The 20,326-nt window shown below is 38.0% G+C and overlaps 1 protein-coding gene across 1 annotated transcript in view; it reads left to right on the top strand.

Moving 5' to 3' along the window:
- The window catches only part of DCDC2 (doublecortin domain containing 2), a 55,155-nt gene that overhangs the window by 3,261 nt on the left and 31,568 nt on the right, over positions 1–20,326 (top strand). The window contains exons 2-6 of the mRNA XM_053951650.1: positions 3,839–3,890; positions 10,294–10,300; positions 12,238–12,248; positions 16,852–16,928; positions 17,048–17,179. Of these exons, the coding sequence (XP_053807625.1) occupies positions 3,839–3,890; positions 10,294–10,300; positions 12,238–12,248; positions 16,852–16,928; positions 17,048–17,179 (279 nt within the window). The remainder of the gene's footprint in view (positions 1–3,838; positions 3,891–10,293; positions 10,301–12,237; positions 12,249–16,851; positions 16,929–17,047; positions 17,180–20,326) is intronic.

The following is a 20,326-nucleotide window of genomic DNA, read 5'->3' on the forward strand; positions in this document are numbered from 1 at the left end:
AACTATGGGGAGAACAGAGGACATCTAAACTACAATAGCATAACTATACATCACTAAAGCTGTTCTTAATATTCCCACAATAGTCATCCCTTAATTGTGTTATAGGTAAAAATGATCAAGCCGAATTAATAATTAATAAAATAGATTTTTATTTTGCAACCGAGATTTGGTCTTAGCCACAATCGAAAGGACAGTGCCAAGTCCAGGATCGGCGCTGGGTGAACACTGATCATATTTGACCTCTACAGCGGCTGTGTGTTACTTTTCCTGGCCCCAGTCGGCTCCCGAGCGCCTGGCTTGGGCACCTTGACTTCTAGTTGGGGTTGGTGCTTGCTGCTACTTCCAGGCGCTTCTGCGGCTGTGCTCTGGGGTGGGCTGGCCACGCATTGCCGTCGGCGCGAGGGAAGAAACGAAAAGGCAGGGAATTCGTCCAAGTCTGTCCGCGTGGCGGCTGGATGCTTTATTGGCTGCAAGAACCGTGATGGAGAAGCCACAGCCCGCTCCCAACCTCACTTGGACGAATCTGGCACCGAGGCTGGGGGGGAGTGGGATGATATAGGGGTGGGTCAGGGAGAACAGGAACCATCCCCGCCCAATGAATACAGATGCTGTGGCGGTGATGTGTGCCACAGCGACCAATGGGAACACAATGGGGGCAGACATGGGGCGTTTGGGCCAGTGGGATCGTGGGAATAGGGTGATGAGCACGGAATTCTCAAGAGTTGGCAGGGAGTGATTACAAGAGTGACAGGGGGAAACTCCAATGGCAGGCAGCCTGGAGCTAGTTACTGCAGGGGGGGGAAAACCCAGGGGATGCATGAGGGTACACAGAACTGGCAAACTTAACAAAGATCAGAACTCCTAATCTGAACCCAAACACAGGATGCAACACTCTACTGCAATGGATCCCCTCTGTTCACGAGTGCTGTCTCTGTCCAGTCAGTGTTTATACAGTTTTTTCTGCCTGAGGCAGAGGTTCTCCTATTCTTCTCTTTGCTTCACATATTCATGGGGGTCTCCTTTTCTCTGTGCTGAGCTGGACAAAGCTGTTTCTGGGAAGCAATGAATGCTGATGTTGAGTTACGGGGAACCTGGTATTGGGATGCATGTTCCTGAGATGCTCCTGACAACTCTGCCTATCTTGATCGTAGATATCTCCTATGTATTCATCCCTGGGTGTCTCCTGGATGGTCCAGGAAGGGGCCCATCTCCGCACAGAGCACCCTTTTTCATTTGTAAATGAGGTCTTCCTGCTTGCTGCCATCTGTGGTTTCGTAACCTTTCCCCGGCTGGGGCTGGTGGTTTAAAAGTTTAAGAATTTTTCGTACAAACACCATTTATTACATATATATATTTTACATAAGCATGAATTATTCCATAACATGTGTTACAATTGTGAGAGCAAATCATCTCATTATCTATCTATAACACCAGCTCTCAGCTTACTGCAAGAAGACTGTCTATGCTAAAGCTGGTTTCAATTTTTAGCTTTTTTCCAGCATGCTACTCCTTCATCCTTTGCCCATTTACTTGTATTTGTGCTCATTCATCAGTGGTAGATTGTCCTCTTTCCAGCTGTGTCTTTCTAAACAATGCTGTAGTTTCATCGCTGGCTTGGCTAGCCATGGGTTGGAAGCATTTCTGCTTTCTTAGTAAGTGAGAATAGTTTTGTAGAATTTTAGGTCGGATTTTTTTTAAGTGTCGTCATCAAAAAAAAACCAAGCTTTTGCTCTTATTTAGAACTTTTCAGATTTGCAGGTCCTTGAAATTTGATGACTGAATGCCCAGACTTCTGCACAGTGAGTTTAAGCCTTTGACTATGTATTTGTCACTTTTCTTAGTTCTTGGTGAAGTAATTCACAGGTGCTTGGAAAACAAGAACCACAGTCAGCAGATGTTGTTGGAACCATTTTGCCTGAGGTACTTATTTCTTTTCAGTCTTGCAGGCTGTAAGATTTCTTGTTTTTTATCTAAAGAGAACTTGTTCCTTTTTATACCGAGAGCTTGGAACAGTTGTTATTATTTGTTTTTAAACACAAGGCTTAAAAAAATATCCTGTGCTACACTTACCTTTTTCAAAGCATTGGCATGCACTTTCAAGCACGGCCTGGCAACTTTGCTATGTCTTACTTGAAATGAACAGGGCTAATGCCTTTTTTTAATGTTCAGTTCTTTATTAAAAAGATCAGCTGGGCAGGGGGCTCGACACAGAGCTCGTCCCCGTGGTTGTAGCTTTCCCAGGTGGCCGAAAGGAAGGAGGCATGCAGAGTCTGTCGCTGAAGTCCAGAGCAGCAGCTGTCCCTTCTTCTTTCCTTGCAACTGATGAGGAGGCGTGGCGTGCAGAATCTGTTGCTGAAGTCCAGAACAACAGCTGTCCCCGCTCCTCCCCTGGTGTCAGCACCAGGGCACTCTCTCTCCACCTTTCTGTCTCCCTGCTTCTCACAGCCTAACCTAGTCTATTCTTTTTTAGGTGATGGTGACAGGTCAATCAAGGGATGTGTTTCCCTCTTCCTCAGCTAGGGCATTTGTCTAGATCCCTCTACTGTGTTCAGTTTTTGATTTAGGGTTGTCTTTATCTCCTAAAAATACTCCAATGATCCTAAGGGTTTTTTATTTGCATGTTAGTCCCAGAATGGCAGCGTGGGGGGTGGGAGGCCAGTTATCTCCAGGTAGTTTAGAGAAAACAAACAGAGCAATTAGCTAATTAACATTTCAATATCGGTACTTAGCTAGAGTTAGTAGGTTTTTTAGTGTTGCCATGGGAACTAAGAAGGCCCTGCCCACGTCTCTGGGGAACACATCTCTGGGGAACACGTGGAAACTGTTCATTACATTACTATCCCCTCTCAACGAAGCCTTGAAATCCCTGTGACCATTCTGTGGTACCTATAATTGCCATTCCTTCAAAGAAAGGATGATGCTTTTTCTTTCTTTTTTTTTTTTTTTCCTCTTTACTGCTTTTGCACCTTCATTTAAGTCCCATGAATTCTTAACTTTGGCCAAGTTGGAAAGTTTTCTTCTGGCAAATGAATCTGATCCCAGTCATTAACTACAGAGCATGACATGACTGAGGGCAGCAGATGTGTTGTGAGATCTGAGGTCTTTTGGTGAGCCTGTGCTGATGCTTGGCTTTAGGTATACCTGACTTCTCAAATAAGGTCTTCTAGTCTGAAACTCCTGGTAAAGCACCTTCCCACTGGAAGTGAGATCAGGGAACATCACAAGACTAACATTACCTTGTCCAAATAAATGTATTTTGTTTGCTTGTCCAGTTGAGGCATGTATTTTATCCATAAAATAATTATGAAGCTACTATTGGTTCATCAAGCCATGAGAAATGAGTGCTCAGATGCGTCCACATTCCATCGAAACCCAGGTGGTGTCGATCCTTTTAAACTTTAGCTAATGCCCTGAGTTAAACTCGGGTGTACAGGCAAACCTTAAATTTACCAGAGACTTACTGGCAAGGTTATGACTTTGAAAACTCTGGTAAGGTGGTACTTTGCTGAGAATTATTGATCCACCTCATAGCTGTATATGAGGTTCTTTCTGATGAGGGGGTTATTGATGGTCTGTTCTAATCAGCAGTGACTTGAAGGTAGATGGTTGGTTCTCCCCTGTCTTTTACATTAGCCCAGAGGGCTAGCCTGAAGATTTATATTAAGCATTAGTTAATATTAATAATTACTTACGTTTTCTGTTATTTTGAAGCATAAGAAGATTTAAATATTCTTCATTTGTAAAGACAAAATTTAAATGTGTGAGAAAATATGTAGAATATTGGTATTGTGTAAGTCAGATGATCCTGTAAATAATCAAACCTGCTTTCTTTCCACAGCTATTTGGATATTGGAGAAACAAAGAAAAAACCTGCTGAAGTCAATAATGAGGTAGGATGGCTGAAATATTAAAGAAATTAACCTGCAGTTTATGTTAGTGACATGCCTACATTTAAGCCTGATTTTTTAATATACATTTATTTTATTTAATTTTATAATAATACAGTTATCTACCATTCTGTACATATTTCTTTAGTGATTATTACTCTGGTTGCTTTGAGCTGATATATTGACTGTCTTCTGCTCATCTTTCTAAATAGCCGTGTTATGTGTATCTTGGATAATTCGTTTGTATAAAAAGAAATATATATATATAATATGTTATGCTGGTGAGAAATACTCTTATAAAGATTTTAAGCATGCAAGCCAGAGTCCGGAGATTGCTTCACAGTGTGTCAAAACCATTGCCGACAAGAGGGAGGAGGACCTCATTTGCAAACGAATGAAAGTAGCCGGCCGGAGATGGGTCGTTCCCCAAGGTGATCCGAAGAACTCCCAAGGGATGAATACGTGATAAATATCTAAGACTGAGATAGCCAGAGCCATCGGAGAGACACATCTCAATGCCATATGCCAGTAACTCAATCATGGACTTACATCACTCCTGGACATGGTTTTGTTCAGCTCCTGGAGAAAAGAAACCACAGGAATATGTGGGACTCTGAAAGGAAGAAAAGGAACTCTGCCTCAGGCAGAATAAACTGTATAAAAACTGCTTGGATGGGACAGTCGGTTTGAACATAGGAGACCTTATGCTGTGTCTCACCCAGCACCAATACCCAGGCTCGGCACTGACCTTTTGATTTGATTGTAGCTATCTCGGACCAAATGTCGGTCATGAAATAAAAATCTAGTTTTTATTAATTATTAAATTTGGCTTGATTAATTTTTACCCATTAGAGCCACATCCAGTTAAAAACTCAGTTAGAAAAAAGATCTCCTATTGTCTTCTTTGAATCTGGTAGTAAACCTAAGGGAGATTTTCAGAAAAAAATATTAGGAAAGAGACTTTTGGGAGTTTTGGACCAGCAAATTTTCTTCAAAACTTGGTATTTCCTCTGAAGAAGAGACATTTTTATTTGAAAAATGCCAGTGTAAACTTTTAACTAGTTGTAGTCCTTAATTTGTCAAGCTCAGTTGTTTCTCTTCAACAGCACTTATGCTGTAGTTGGAGGAGATAACTACAAGCTTCAATAGGAGTTACAGCTTCTGCCTCACAAGAAGCATCAGCTCATTTGTTTGTCAATTTCTTTTGCCTTGTGCTCTCAGGCCATATTTTCATCAATTAAATGGTTTGTGTAGCAGATGTCTTCACACAGTAGGATACCTTGTACTAGAAGATCCTCAAAATTGCCCTAATGACCTTTTAGTGTGATATTCAGATACTTCTTATTCAGAAGCTATGTAATACAACAATTTTTTAATAGAGCATAACTTGTCATCTGTATCTTTTTGAATGAGCTCACTGAACAGGAAGATCAAATTCAAGTTGAAGATTTGATATGCTGCTGCTACAACTACTCTGTAAATTTACTCTTAGTTGGATACTTATCAGTACAACTACAGCCTTGCTTTTTAAAGGCTGGTCTTAAGGCTGATTATTTTGCTGCAAATCTTTAGAAGATTTTTGATATAACAGAAAGTCTGTGCAGTTGTAGAAGTAGTTATAGAAGTTGTGAGTTTTTTTACTTAGAGCTGCACGTTTGGTAAAAGAGGCTTTTATTGTTTTGTCTGGAATCAGTGCTCATTACATATTATTTTAACACTTTCAGCCATGTCTTGGGGCTTTGAAGTAATCCAGTATAAACCCTCCATTATTTCAGCTTTCTTCTTCATATTTGACTTACATCTGCAATCTCCACTGTCTCCCTGTGGAGAGCCTAAATCCCTGTGCTGAATTTAACTTTAACATGATTGATTTATTTGAGGAGAGGGGTCATAAAAGTTAGTTGAAACATATTGGTAATCTACAGATTTTTATCTGGGCTTATGAATAACACAATTGTCTTTATGCCCTAATTTAATCCTGGGAATGAACTTTCAGGAGACTAGTAACAGAATTTTAGTGCCTAAATTAGTTTTTGTTAAAATTATATGAAGCAGCAAGTCCCAAGTTTTTTTTTTTTTCAGCTGCTCAATGAGAAATCAAAACCCTAGATTTGTTGTAGGACCAAGAGAAGCAGCATTGTTCCTATAATGCTTAAGTACAAGGGTATCAATGCTGATTGTATCAAGCATGTGTAATTTGGCATTTTCTCCACTAAAACAGTTACAAATATCTGATTCTGGTTAGTTTTCAGGGAGTCGAAACAACAACAAAAAAAAACTTTATGCAGCAGCTGTACACTGTGTATTTGTATGCAGCTGTATGTTTTCTTTTGTGTTAGTTTAACTGCCAAATGCTTGACATCTGCTTTTGGGAGCACTTTAATGTTGTTCTTGCAAGGCAACATCTTAATTCCTTTAAATTTGCAAATAACTAGAAAATGTGTGTCAAACTAGAGTCAAGCAAGAAAATATATATGTTCAAGATATGGTGTAAATCCTCTGGCAGAGCTATCTTGCTGTAATAATACGTCTCAAAATTTTAACAGTTGTGTTACTCGTAGGCAAAATAGTAAAAATATTTCATCCTGACCCAAACTAAAGCTTTCTTACAAACTCTTTCTCAGGTTTGTTTCCATCCGTCACTTCTTTTGGCAACTGAACTTCTTGTTTTTCAAGAGAGATCCCTTTTGTACCAAAGCTGATATGCAAGTCCAAATACATGTTAAATGATGTGCTTGAGGTAACAATTGATCTCTTGAGAAAATACAGACCAACAGAGTTACCAGTTGTTTATTATAAGCTTAATTGTTTTTAAAAGGTACTGAATGTTATTTTCCAATAATTTTCCAATTATAATGGGGAAAGTATGGACATTTATATTTCTCTAGGCACTGTTTGATCTAGATGGTCTCTCCCTCTGCACTCAAAAATATGAATTTTACTTGCCATTGGGGCTGGGCAAGCTGAAGAAGAATCAGCTGAGCTTTTGTATTTGCAAATTCTGTAGGCAGCTATTTATTTTAAATTCTCTTTGCTTCATAAAAATATGTTCAGCTGGAGTCTCCTTTCTTCTTGGACTTCTTATGACCAACTACTCTTTGAATGCACTGTAGTAAATGAACTTTGATGTGTGGTATTGTAACAGCAAAGAATTACAGGTACGCAAGAAAAGCAGAAGTATTTTGATATTGAAGAATCAGTATCTCACAAGTGAGAGAAAAAATGAAGGTTATATGGTATTGTCTGCATGAGACAGCATCTGTTATCAGAAGGCCATAGTAGGCCTGCAGTAGGCTACTCTACTGTTCATACATTTGCACTTGGTTGATCTTAGGTAGTAAGAACATTGCATTTTTTGTCTGCACTTTGCTTTTTCTCCTGGACTTTTAGGACAAGGTGATTGTGTGGGCACCTCTCACACAGCCATGTCACATTTTCCCAGTGGTAAATCACTTTTTCACTGTTTTACATAAGTTTATTTTATTGTTCCAGAACTCCTCTTCGATTGCAGCTTCTTGTTTGATTATTTGGTTTAGGTATGGTCACAGTTGTAGGAGTATTTGTTGAATGGAATACTCAATATTTTTGACTGATTCTTCGGAGGATTAGTAAAGATTCCTCAAAGCTATCCTACATGTATGACCTGCATATTTGTATCTGTATACACCTCCAGAACATCTCTCCCTAGTGGAAACACTTACTAATCACAAGGATTTGAGTCAATGTCTGAACATTTTTAAAATTTAAAACTTCTTTTTCTGATCCAGTGCCTATCAGTTCTCATGTTGGTCACATTCTGGATGACACAGACGTGGGATAGGACACGGAGTAAAGTGCTTTTGCATTCTAGGGAGCTTCACAGAACATGTTTGTGCCTGTGATGAAGTGTGACTGCAGAATGAAAATGTGACTGGCAGAATGTCCTACTGATGGTCTCCAGGTACAGCCCATCACTCTGCAGCTGCTGGGTTCTTGAGGACCAGACATAGTTGGTTGGCAAATCTCAGTGTAGGTCACTGTGCTCTTGGTGAGGTCCTGGGACAGGTCCTGGTCCCTGTTGTCCAGTGCTGACAGAAGAGTCAAGTACCATGACAGGGGAGTGTGAAGTAGAAAATACAATGTTTGAGACTTGGTAGATAAGAACTTAGCACTAAAATTTTCCCCAAAAGCATTTAAGATGATGCTATAAAATCATTTTGAAGACTTGCAAATCCTGCGTTTCTCTCTGTTCCTCCATATTTCAAAATTAAATTATTCTAGTATCATTTATGGCAATTGTTTTTCCTCATCATTTGTTGCTTGACAGAGTCACCACTCGTCTCTGAGCAGTAGTATGATTGCACTTATCTGTAAAAATTACATTTTGGAAGTCTGTGATGTTTTCTTGGTTTCACAAATTATTTTGGTATATTCATGCTGATACCTTGTATCTAACTTGATATGAGTCATTCTTTTTCAAGTACCTTCTCATGAAAATCACAGTAGTTATAATTATTTTTTATTTCAAAACTGCTGTTTATCATGTTTGACAACATACATGTTTAATCATAAGGAAAATCTTGTCATTTTTCAATTATTGGGCTCTTGATTCACTTTAACATCTAACTGTCAGAAATGGTTCACGGATATTTTCTCTGTACAGAAGATAGTTTTTTGTAAAAGGGACTGAATAGATATTAGAAATCATCCCAGGCTGTGCAAATTACAGCCTTTTGATGTCAAAACAATGTAACTACATAAGATATTCTTTCCAGCTTCTTTCCTAAGGATTAAAAAACTCAAACATTATTTGTGTTACCCAAAATTGCTAAACATAAAATACTGTATGGCCGGTAACAAGTCTTGTATAAAGGTCCACTCCATATTCCTTTGCCAGAATGCAAAACTAAACCCTCTTGCTACTCCATATCTGACCTGTTTGATTTCTTCTACTGCTGGTGTCACAGACGGGGTAAGAATTTTCTGATTTTCTCAGCTAAATTAATTAGTAATTCTGCTATAAGTGTATTTTAAGGAATAAGACTATTAAAATGTTTTAAAAATGTGATATATATCTTTAATCTCCTGAGTAACATCTTTAATAGTTAAATGTGATATGCCTTTGTTTGGTATTTAGTATCCTGGTAACATAATTAGCACAACAAGACATACAAAACAAATACTCTTCCTGAGTGTTCACAGCCTAATACCAGGAGGAATTAGAGAAGAACTGCCCAGACACCCAGTTAGAAAATAAGCTGTGCCCACTTTTTTCTTATTTGAACTATGGATGCATCAAACTTGTCTTTATATACTTCTGTATTACCTGAACTGTGCAGTTTCGAGTATCTTGACTAGCAGCATGCTTACAAATGGATTTAGTGAATTTTTGAGCAGCATAAAGACTGATTCATGCTACTGGAGAATTCCATGGTTTGTATTGAGTTTGATCTGAAACTTGAAAGCTCTTCTCTTCCTTGATTAACACCTGCCTTGTTCAGTTGAGTAGCTGGTCTTCCTGGCGTGTGAGGAGGTCAGGAGCGAGTGAAGAGGTGCCAATACGGAAGCTTTTAATGAGGCACTTGTTAGTCTCATTAATAATTTGTTGCTGTATATTAAACTGACTTACTTTAAACATTAACAACTCTTGCCTTCAATTAAAATGGTGAAGAAAATAAAATTATTTTTGGGGGATTGTTTTTTCTTCTTCAGCTGTTTGACTGTTCCTAGCTTCAGGTCCTTCTGATGAGCCATAAAGACCAGAGACTTCCTTGTGGTTTAGTTAGTCTCAGGAATTTGGGGTAAATACACAAAATGTGAGAGTCAAGATCAGTCAGAATCATCACTATCATGTCAGTGTCAGAAATTAATGTCAGAATCTATTTTGGTTGAATAAACTCTGTTATTGATTCCATCATTGTGTGTAAGTAGTGTGGGTACAGCATCATGCAACTCAGAGAAGAAATGGGAGCTATTCTTGGGATCCAGAGCAAGCACAGATGTGATCTGTTTTAGGGCAATGTGTAGGCTGTGTGTCTGGGCAGATGAGGCCATTGTTTGACTTAGCTGAAGATTTGGCCACTAGTCCAATGTCCCAAAGTCATGGCAGATCCAGACTGAAACATTTTTCTTTCCAGGGCTTAAATAGCTGAGGTGAGACGTACATAGAGCATAAACTGCATTTCACTTACCGTGGCTGAAAAGGAGAGCAATTTACCTTGGAGGTGAACAGGTTGGCTTTAAACACTCTGGGACTTTTGTAGGAGCTTTGCAGTCTAGAAGGCTCCCTTAGTCACTACATGACTGTCTGCTGTGGAATAGCTCATTTCCAGCTCATCCATGTTATATGTAGGCTAAGAAGTTTGTGTGCAGCTGTGGTCTTGTGGCCTATTGCTCAGTTAATAGCAGTTTGAGTGTTGCTTTATAGCAACAGAGTAAAAAGGCTTGTAGTCTCTGGCTCAAGGCTGATTTGTACTATCCAGAGCACCATCTGGCAGGGCAAAGTAGCCAGGGAAATGTGGATTATCCAGGTTAGTTACTGCATAGCGTAACTGAAATGGTTTTGTACTAGGCAAACACCTCAGTGAGTGTGACTGAAGCTTTAGTCAATGTGTAAAAAATGTCCATTAAAAAAAAAAAGTCATGTTTCTATGAAATAGATAACATGTTTCCTGTGCTGTAATAGCTTTAGGAAACTTATTGTTCTAGTTTGGTTTTGATCACTGAACCTTGAACATTCCTTCCTTTCACATCACAGGGTGGTGATGGTGTGTATCAATGGGGTTTTGGTTCTTTTGACCCCAGTTCTACCCCAGGGAAATGTAAATATTTGTTCTTAATTTTCCTAGGCACATTGATTAAAAAACAGGCCATTGTAACAAACTGGCAAGGCCATGGCTCATTGCATGAGCTGATAAATTTGGAATGTGACATTGTGTTGAAATATTTCAAGCTTTGAAAGGTTAGTTATAAAGTGACGTGAGTAATGAGTGAGATGTTCATAGCACCCAGGACTACATTGGTAGCAATAAGAAAGGCCAGCTTTTAAGCCTGTACAAATCAAAGCAGTACAGAGCATCTCATTCAGACACATTACATTTTTTGACTTTTGCTTTGTTGCTGTCCAGTGTGGCTTTGTAAATACATGTTATCCTGCAAATCATGCAGCTGTTTAATTGCCTCCTTTGATGGGAGGACATTTCTGATAAGGAAAGGAAATAAATCCATTGGTAATACCTTAGCTATGGGTAGCTGGTGTATGTATTCATGGCAGCACTGTAAAAGTGCTGCCAGACCTCTGTCTGGCATATTTAGCATATGTCTAATTATTTAATGAACAGTGAAAGGAAAAGAAAACCTAAGAATGGCACATTTCTATTTGAACCTATTCTCAAGTGCATAAAAATCACCTTTTTAGAAACTGAGTATGTAGACTGGCATGTTCAGAGGCTAGTGAAAATAGTGAATTTAGTTAAAATTAGTTAAATTAGTTAAAATACTAATTAATGAACTGTATGCTTTTCTTATATACAGGGATTTACTCTGTGAAGTGTCATATACTTCTTGCAAGTCCCAAGTAGACAAGAGGAGGTTGGGTAGTTTTCAGAATCTGTCCCACTTTCCAGTCTATATTTTTCTAATAAGTGTTGAGAAATATAGTGCAGCATTCATAGAAGCAAAATGCGTGGGGATCAGCAAATATGTTCACACCAACCAAAACAAATAAACTTAATTTTTATACATCTCCATGTTAGAGATTATGTTTATTATCTTTTACTGGTTAGCATGTGTCTGACGAAAGAAGTGAAAACTTAATTAATTTTTATCTGTATACTTCAAACCAATGTGTGCCTTGCTCAGAGTCCTTGCATGAATAGCCATTCTCAATGATGATTTCTGTTTAATGCCATCTGTGTGGCATTCTCTTCCCAAAGTAACATTTCTTGGAGTTAGAAAGATTGCATAAGTGAGCTCATTCATATTGTTCTAAAAAGGAGTGGCATGTTTTTAGTTATTTAATGAGTTTCACTCTGCATCTTTTGTCAATGTATATAAAAATGCCTATCAAAAAAGAAAAAGTCATATCTCTATGAAACAGATCTTTCCTGTGCTGTAACAGCTTTAGGAAACTTACTGTTGTAATGTATTTTCATGTAGTCAGCTGAATATAAATGTAACAGAATTTCTTTAATTATTGTATTAAAGTCTGTATATATTTATGCATACACACACATTGTATTCAACTATTCATGTGGATATGCACAGACTAATTCAAAATGGTTTTCTTACAAAAAATGATAGTATGCCTGAGGTAATGGTTTGGCTGCTGATCATTTAGCTTTGTTTTTGGGTTTTTTTTTCCACCAGTCAGCACTGGAAGATGTAAGTACCTAAAGTCGATTGAGCAATGTGTTGTAGGTGTTTCTTAAGTATTATGTTTGTGGTTTTTAAATTTTGTAAATATTTAGAATATAGCTATGTTTAGCATGCAAGTGAAAAATATATAGGATGTTGTTTAAAACAAACAAACATCCAGAGGACATGGATTTCATTACCTTGCTTCAGTTGGATGCTGATGTGCTGTGTGGTTGTATTTACAAAAGGCTGTTGGGGGACACTCAGAGCTAATCAACCCCAGTGTATTCTGACCAAAGATGAAAGCTGGACTCCCAAGAGACTCTGTAAAAAGCGTTCTGAGATTCAAATGTTTACAGAGTTCTCGAACACTGCAGAGTGATTCCCATTCCCAGAACCTAACCTGTGCTGAGTTTAGCTGTTTTGTTTTTCCCAGACTTTGTAAGGTGCTTTGCAAAGTCATTTCATAGATGGTAACTCCTCTCTTATGTAAGGAAAATCCATACTGCTGTAAGACACTCCATGTGAAATACTTTTTATTTTATTTAAAGAATAGAAAAATAAAAATTATAGTGGTTTTGAGTGTTTGCGATCCCGTGGTGTATTTCCAACTGTGTAGCTCTTGTTGCCTTGCTAATTGTCATTGGATTGATTGCTTCCAGCTTACATAAAGTTTTCTCTGAGTTTCTCCTTCCTCCCCTGGACACTTTGTGCTGCTGCTGTGTGTTGTCGTGTCATACCTCAGATAAGCATCTCGTCACAAATTATAAATTGTTGGCAATGTTTGTCAGTAGGAAATGGAAGCTGCCCTTAAATGGGTCTTTTCAAACAAACTGAAAATGTACAAAATTTAAAGATAAAATCATAATGGGGTCAGACCGCTGATTAATGTAAATCTGCTTGCAGTTGCTGACGTAAATGGAAAAGTGCTGATGTACATCATCAGAGAATGTGGCTAGTGAAATGAAAAGAAAATAAAGGGATTAGGGGGCTAGTGATGCTGGTCTCTTTATGTAAGCACAAAGTTTCACCCAAGACCACTTTGCTGTTAATATGTAACTCTGCAGTGCCAGAGGGGTCAGGCTATTCCAGACACTGCAACAATGTGGTGCCTCCTACAAACATAATAGGAGCAGAACTATGTATTCTTTAATTAACCCTGGACCAGGTCTTCCACTGGGATGGTTTAGTGGAACTCCATATACCTCAAAAGGAAATAGACTGATTTACTGTAGATGAGCACTTGGTCTTTTATTAATGTATACTTCTGAATTTTGGAGTTAGGTGCCTTACTTTTCACAACCATAAATAGCTTAACATTGATCAGACAGAAGTTATTCTAAACTCTACAAACAGAACAGTCAGATTAATGAAAAGAAACATGTATAGTATGGAAGTGGTGGATTTTTTCTTACCTTTTTTTCCTTTTTTAATCACAGTGTAGTGTGATCTTTATAGAACATGCCTTCAGAGCATGCTTCCTTGCAATGATTTCTGTAGTTTAACTTTATCAAATGTATTATTGCACTAACATATTCTCTTCTTTTTTTTTTAATACAGAAGGTACATTGATTTAAACAGTATTAGATAAACAATGCAAGTTTATATTTTGTTCCAGTTTAGGCCATGCTTAGTTAGAACAGACAAATATTTAGTCTTGGCCCAAGCTGGCCCCAGGTTATAATCCCCTGCAGTTTGCTTGTTGAATAACAAGCCTGAAATTGTAAGGTGCAGAAAGCTGCCAGAAATATTAGTGATCCTCAGAGAGCAACCCAAAAGACAAACTTCCAAGTTGATACTTCAGTATCTGTTAGGGTCAGTCTTTCAAATAATAAAGGGGTTCTTAACATCTATCAGGTTATTGTTTTCTCCAGGGTCTGGTGACTGGGCTACATGCAATCACTTGGTGGCCTTCTGAGGAGCCTACACCAAAATTAATGGTTTCATCAGCCTGCAGGAGCAACCAAGTAATAGGACACACCTAGGGCTATCCTAAAGGGGTCCTTTATGCTTAGTAAATGCTTTCTAGCTTTTCCAGTAAAGTGTGGCGCACTGGAACCTGAGTGTTACAGACTGCATCAGAGAACTTAATTTGATGGACTGTTTGGAGAGACTGTGGGAGAGCTTGAGCAGCATAAGTGAGCATCAGGAATGGATGTGGAATCAACTTTTAGAAAAAGTGATTTATAATTTTAGTCTTTATGTATTTGATATTTTATAGGGGACTATTCTGGCAACCTGCCAGCTTCAAAGAAAGGTGTAAGGGCATCCTAGGTTCAGTAACTCCCATTTTGTGTGCAACCTGTGTTTGGAGCCTAAACATTAGGACCTGATGCTATGGCAGTAAATCAGTATTGTATTAGCTTCCAGTAGCATAATCTTTAGAAAGTTATCTTTTTTTTTCTGCCTGTATTTTGAAGCTCTTTATTTAGATTGCTTACATTGTGAAAATAACCCTTTAATGGCTGACAGCAGCAATAGTAATGTTGTCAGATGTTGCAGTTTAAGGTATATTTTCTTTTTTTCCCAGTAAATTTTCCTTTCAAATTTTGGGGACATAAATGACTAGTTATGCTCTGAAGAATATGCTTCAAATGTTTCTGCAAGAATGGCTGAGCTCCTAAGTTTTTTGGCAGTTCTCAAAAAATATCTTTGCCTCCCCTAATAAACTGTATTATAACAACCTTTTACTCTCTTTCCAAGCCTGTAATAGTAGGTGTGAATCTTTCACCTGATTCAGATCACACTGGAATTGACAGCAAGACTGTGAACTGCATTTACCTTAGGCATTAGTGCATAGCTTATGTACAGTCTAGTACAAAATTTCTCTTTGTATGAGGCCAAAACAAATATGCATCTACAAAATAGATCTTAAGGAGTAAATGCAAATAGCTTGTGAATTGCTTGTGTAAAGGGAAGGTCCCCAGCCATGCCAGGAGTCTGCTTCCTAGTCTGGTCTGCAAGCAATGCTGGCACAATGCAGTAGTAGCATCTTTCTTGCCGTCTCTCCTCTTGTATTTGTCTCTGGCCAAAATATCCCTTTGCACTGACCTTCAAATCACCATGCCCTTCTGGGGCTGATTGCTTCTGTTTAGTCTTTTTAGTCTATAGAGCTGTGCAAAGGTTGATTCTGCCTTTCTCCATCCATGACCACTGTGGGCTTTTATGTCCTCTGAGTCTCTCAAAAAACTAATGTTTGAGAGGGCTACACAGCTCACAAGGGCCTTTGAAAAACACAAAAAGTTGAAGTGAGTTGAATTCAGAATAAATGTACTTCTTTTTCAGCAGACATTGCAAACAGATTTTGTTCAACAGACTTACCTGTTATTGTATTTTACTTGAAATGATTATACATTAAGGAGTGCCATTATTGCTTTTGTTTTGTTGGTTCCTTTTCTCCTAAGTTTGTTATCTCGCCTCCAGAAATTATGTGCTTGGTGCAGAATTTGCTGTATGACATTCTTTGACCCATGTGGGAAGTCTGATTTGATTATTTTAATAATAATTTTTCACTCATTTGGAATATCTACTAGGTTGAGCACCTTTCTTTTCAGTGCATACACGAGAAAGTTCTAGAAAGCATTCTAGTCATTACTAAATGAGTTTGTGTGAAAATCCAAGCAAAGACTAAATGCACTGGAATTCAGACTATTTCCCACAAATTAAACAAGAAGTACTGGTTAAGTTAGCACAGAGTGTGATAAAATTGCAAAATATCATGTCATTAGACTGCTTTACACAGTGACTGGAAAATTGTCAGTTTAAATAAACTTCGTACATCTATTTGAAAGCATGCCTCTCTGCACACCGGCTATTTAATCCTTTAAGCCTTTATAGTATTTTATTTTAGAAATATAGCCAACTTGTTAATGCATGTACTATAACTTTTAAATGTTTGTTTGGGTTTACTACCTTATTTTGATTTGCTAATGATGAAGAATTAAAAAAAAAATCTTTCTAATGATTTTGGAGTTTGGGTTTATCCCTTTTTTTTTAACTTTCTGTTCAGAACAACAACATTAATGTTGATCTCAGTACAGTGTCTATTCAAAAAAGAATAGGGAATAATTCTGGGATTTAAGTAGCCTATGTATTATTCTGAAGGCTGAAAATCTGCAGTTCACCTCACTTTTGAGTAATTCCTCTAAAATGAGCAAAGTATTCAGGAACCTTTATAAATCACTGATGGATTTGGATTAAAGGCCTGTACAAGACCAAAAGTAGTTATTATAGCAGAGAGATCTAGCAATGTCATTTATTGTTAAAAAGGAAAGATAGTTAAATTGCCTGCACCATGCTTATAAGCAATAAAGACTAAGACAGCAAGAACAACATTTGGGAATATTTCTTTGGGTCTGTAGAACAACCAAAGATGTCCATACAATTCTGTCTCCTCAGTGCAAACCATGTATTGTGCTATGGTGCACTGTGGAATGCTGTGCTGTGGTTGTTACTCAGCATACACATAAAACTACAGCAGTAATTATGTGGGCTATGTAGAAGGTGAAGCTGGAATGGAATAAAATGCATGCTTTACAGACATGCTGTCCCACTTGCTGATGGTGGTCAGGGTAAACTTTTTTTGACTATGAGGACTGTGTAACTTCTAATTCTTCTTTTGTTCTTGCAGGTCAAGCCAGTTACTCACAGCAGGATCACCGTTTCAGCACGGTTTCGAAAGCCTCTCCAGGAGCCCTACACTATTTTGTAAGCAGAATTTTCACTTAGTGGATTGCCCTTTCAGGGGGGGTGGTGGTAGGGTGTTCACTTCAGGTGAGCTTTGTTTAAAATGCTCCTCCAAGTTATTTTACTTTGCTTTATTTCAGCCTGATTGCTAATGGAGACCTTATTAGCCCTGCAGTACGCCTCCTCATTCCCAGGAAAACACTGAATCACTGGGATCATATTCTTGAAATGGTTACAGGAAAAGTTACCCTCAGAAGTGGAGCTGTTCACAGGTATAAAGAAGCCAAATATTTGCAAGACACATTTTATATGCCTAGATATGTTTCTAAAACTCCATAGATAGATATAATGGATCATTCCTATTTTATGGGAAATTTCACTCTAAGAGAATTAAAATACATCAAAAGGCCATAAAGTGGAAATACGTTGACTCTAAGTAACCTTCACGTTTCATTTCTAACTGCTATTAAAAAAAAAAACAACTGCCATTTGCTTAAACTGATATTTAAAAATTATTATTTATTAATTAATTATTTAATTAGCAGGCCTGTAATAATACAATAATAATACAATACATTTAGTACTAATAAATAAGTTACATGTCATAATGAAATAAATGAGCGTGGTAAAGTTGGTGAAGATGTTTGGAATTTGAGATACATGTGCTGTGTGTTACTCTTTAATTTTGATAGTTCTTCAAATTCATTGGGGCAAACAATTTCAAGGAGAATATTATGGGTTCTTTGGGGTTTGTATACCTGGGGCAAGACAAGGATGTGCTTCATATTCGGCCCTCAGCCTCTTAATAAAAGCCAAGTCCAAAGTTGTTATTGTTGTGGTTTGCCAGTTCCAGTATCTCAGCTAGTCTGAGTTGTTGAGGTATCTGAGGAATAGGAGGTCACCTCTTGGATGGGTCAGTTTCAGTCCCGTAAGGCTTCTACAATGTAAAATAAGTTACCTAAAATGGCATTTGTTAGTTACAAATTTTAGAGCAAAATGATAGATGTGATGTCTGTGAGAAACACTGCAGTGTAAGTGGGCTCTCAAGGTGTGCAAGCAAATAATTGACATTCCAGTGTTGCCCCATGCAGAGCACATTACAAAAATTTCTTCATCAGGTGGGAAAGGACCTTTTGTGGAAAATCATTCTTCACAGCTGATGCAATGTCTGAGGCTAAGCTTGCAAAATCTTTCTCAAAACAGAGAAGATAAGGTAGTCTTTTAGTTCTTCTACTTGCTTTCCTGTTTGATAAGAGTGAGAGAAGATTAAGGTAATGCTGTTGAATATTAGCTCTCACCAAGTTTTTCCTCTCAGCCCTGCAGTTCTTTGCTCCTATTAGCTGGCTGCTTAGGCTTTCACTTGCAGTAAAGTAAACCTACATGTGTTGAAACTTTCTGGATCTGTTTCTCTGCTAGTGTAATTCAGAAGTGAACAAAGCGAGGAAAGACTTTTACAACATACCAATTCTTTGTGCTCTCAGGTTGTTTAGCAATTTACAAACCTTTCACATTTTATTCTCGTTAGTTGGTGTCACTCTGGTGAAACTGAATGTTGTACATGAAAGCATTCAATATATAACTAAGATTCCTTTGAGACGTTCCCTTCAGTGCTCATCTTTAATCCTTCAAAAATAAGATAATGTACATGACATTTTAAATTATTTAATATTTTCCCCTTGCTGGTTTTCTATTAACTCAGTTTTCATTTTCTTTTCTTTAAAATATTAGAAATACATATTAAATCCATTAGTAAAGTGATTGTAGTTCTCTAATAACTTACACATTACTTGCTGGGGTTTAATGAAACTATGTTAGCATTAGGGGAGATCTGGTAAGACCACTGATGCTGGGAAGATATAATTTCTCATTAAAGAAGGATAAGTGGACTTACAAGAACCTGCATTATGTACAGGGCAGCTTTTTCTTTTCCATGTTACTAAAAGACTTAAAAAGCTACCAAGTCTCACAGTTTCACATGGGGCTTTTTAAAAAAGAAATTATTCATCACCCTGATCAGAATAGAGATGCAAGCAGGAAATATGAGAGGGGAGATGATGGGAAAGCAGCTTTTCTGCTTGCCAGATTGTGGGAATCTAGGGACATTGTCCCAGAAGTTGTGTCTTTGCTGTCTCCCTTTTTCAGCGTGTATGCTTGCTTTCTTTTGGCTGTTACTTTTTAGCTCAGATTCAGGAGGGACAGTGGAAGTCCACTGACATCTCACAAAGCAAACTTAGGTCATCCTCAGAAGAAGTGACCACAAGAACATTTTTGTTACATAATACAAGCCAGAGAGAACTTACCTGGTCTGTGAATGGTTGTGGCAAAGTGGGTGGGTGAAAATTGTGGCTTCAAAATTCGGAAACTGTAAAAAAGTAGCTTCAGAAATTTGTGTCACAAAACTTGTGTGTGCTTAAGTCCGTTTAGTTAGTTATTTGTTTGAAGATCCATTTTTAAAAAATGCATTTTTTATTTCATTTTCATCTTCAGAGACTGATTATGTTTGATTTCACTATTATGATTATTATTTTCAGGGTGAAAATTAAAATTAAAGATTGCCAGGTAATCTGTAACATTTTTTGAATTATATCAAATAAACAACTTCTGCGCTTTAAATATAACACTACAGCACAAGCAAAATGAAAGATCAGGAACAAAAGAAACTCCATTATTTTGTATGTACCCTCTATATCTGCATCCCTTTACAAATATATAAACAATTCTGAAGCTGTGGTATGCTGATTTGCTGTTTTTTCCCCCGAGTTCCCAAAGCAAAGTGCAATCTAGCAGAACACAGCAAGATTAATTCAGAAATAGGCTTCCTGCTGATATTCTGATAGCTTGTTTTATTTTCCTTGTTTGTGTGTAACTGATGTAGACTCTGTGGTAGTGAAACATAAATTGATCTTTGAATTGCTGGCATGCCTGTGGAATGTTTGCACTATGAAATAAATATAAGTAATACAAACGAGGTGCTCCAGAGTTAGCATACCTCTTCTTAAGGAAGCAGCAATGTGATCTAGATTTAAAATAGCTGCAATTTCACCTTTCAAAATTTTCAGGCTTTGTACATCGAAATGTGTTCCCACATGGCAGGAGACACACAGAAAATTAGGGGGCTTTCACGAGGGTAATACAAGAAAGACGTGGACATGCAGGAACAAGTGCAGCAAAGGGCCACAGAGAGGAAGGGCTTGAAGATACCTGCAGTGTGAGGAGAGCTGGGACTCCACAGCCTGAGGAGAAGGCTCAGAGGGATCTTTTAAATGTGTGTATATACCTGGTGGGTATGAGTGAAGAAGGCAGAGCCAGGCTCTTCTCAGTGGTGCACAGTGATAGGACAAGAGGCAATGGGCACAGAATGAAATACAGGAAATGTGACTTGAACAGAAGAAAAAAGAAATTTACAGTAATGGTCATCA

Source organism: Vidua chalybeata, chromosome 1 (assembly GCF_026979565.1).
Source record: "Vidua chalybeata isolate OUT-0048 chromosome 1, bVidCha1 merged haplotype, whole genome shotgun sequence".
Lineage (NCBI taxonomy): Eukaryota > Metazoa > Chordata > Aves > Passeriformes > Viduidae > Vidua > Vidua chalybeata.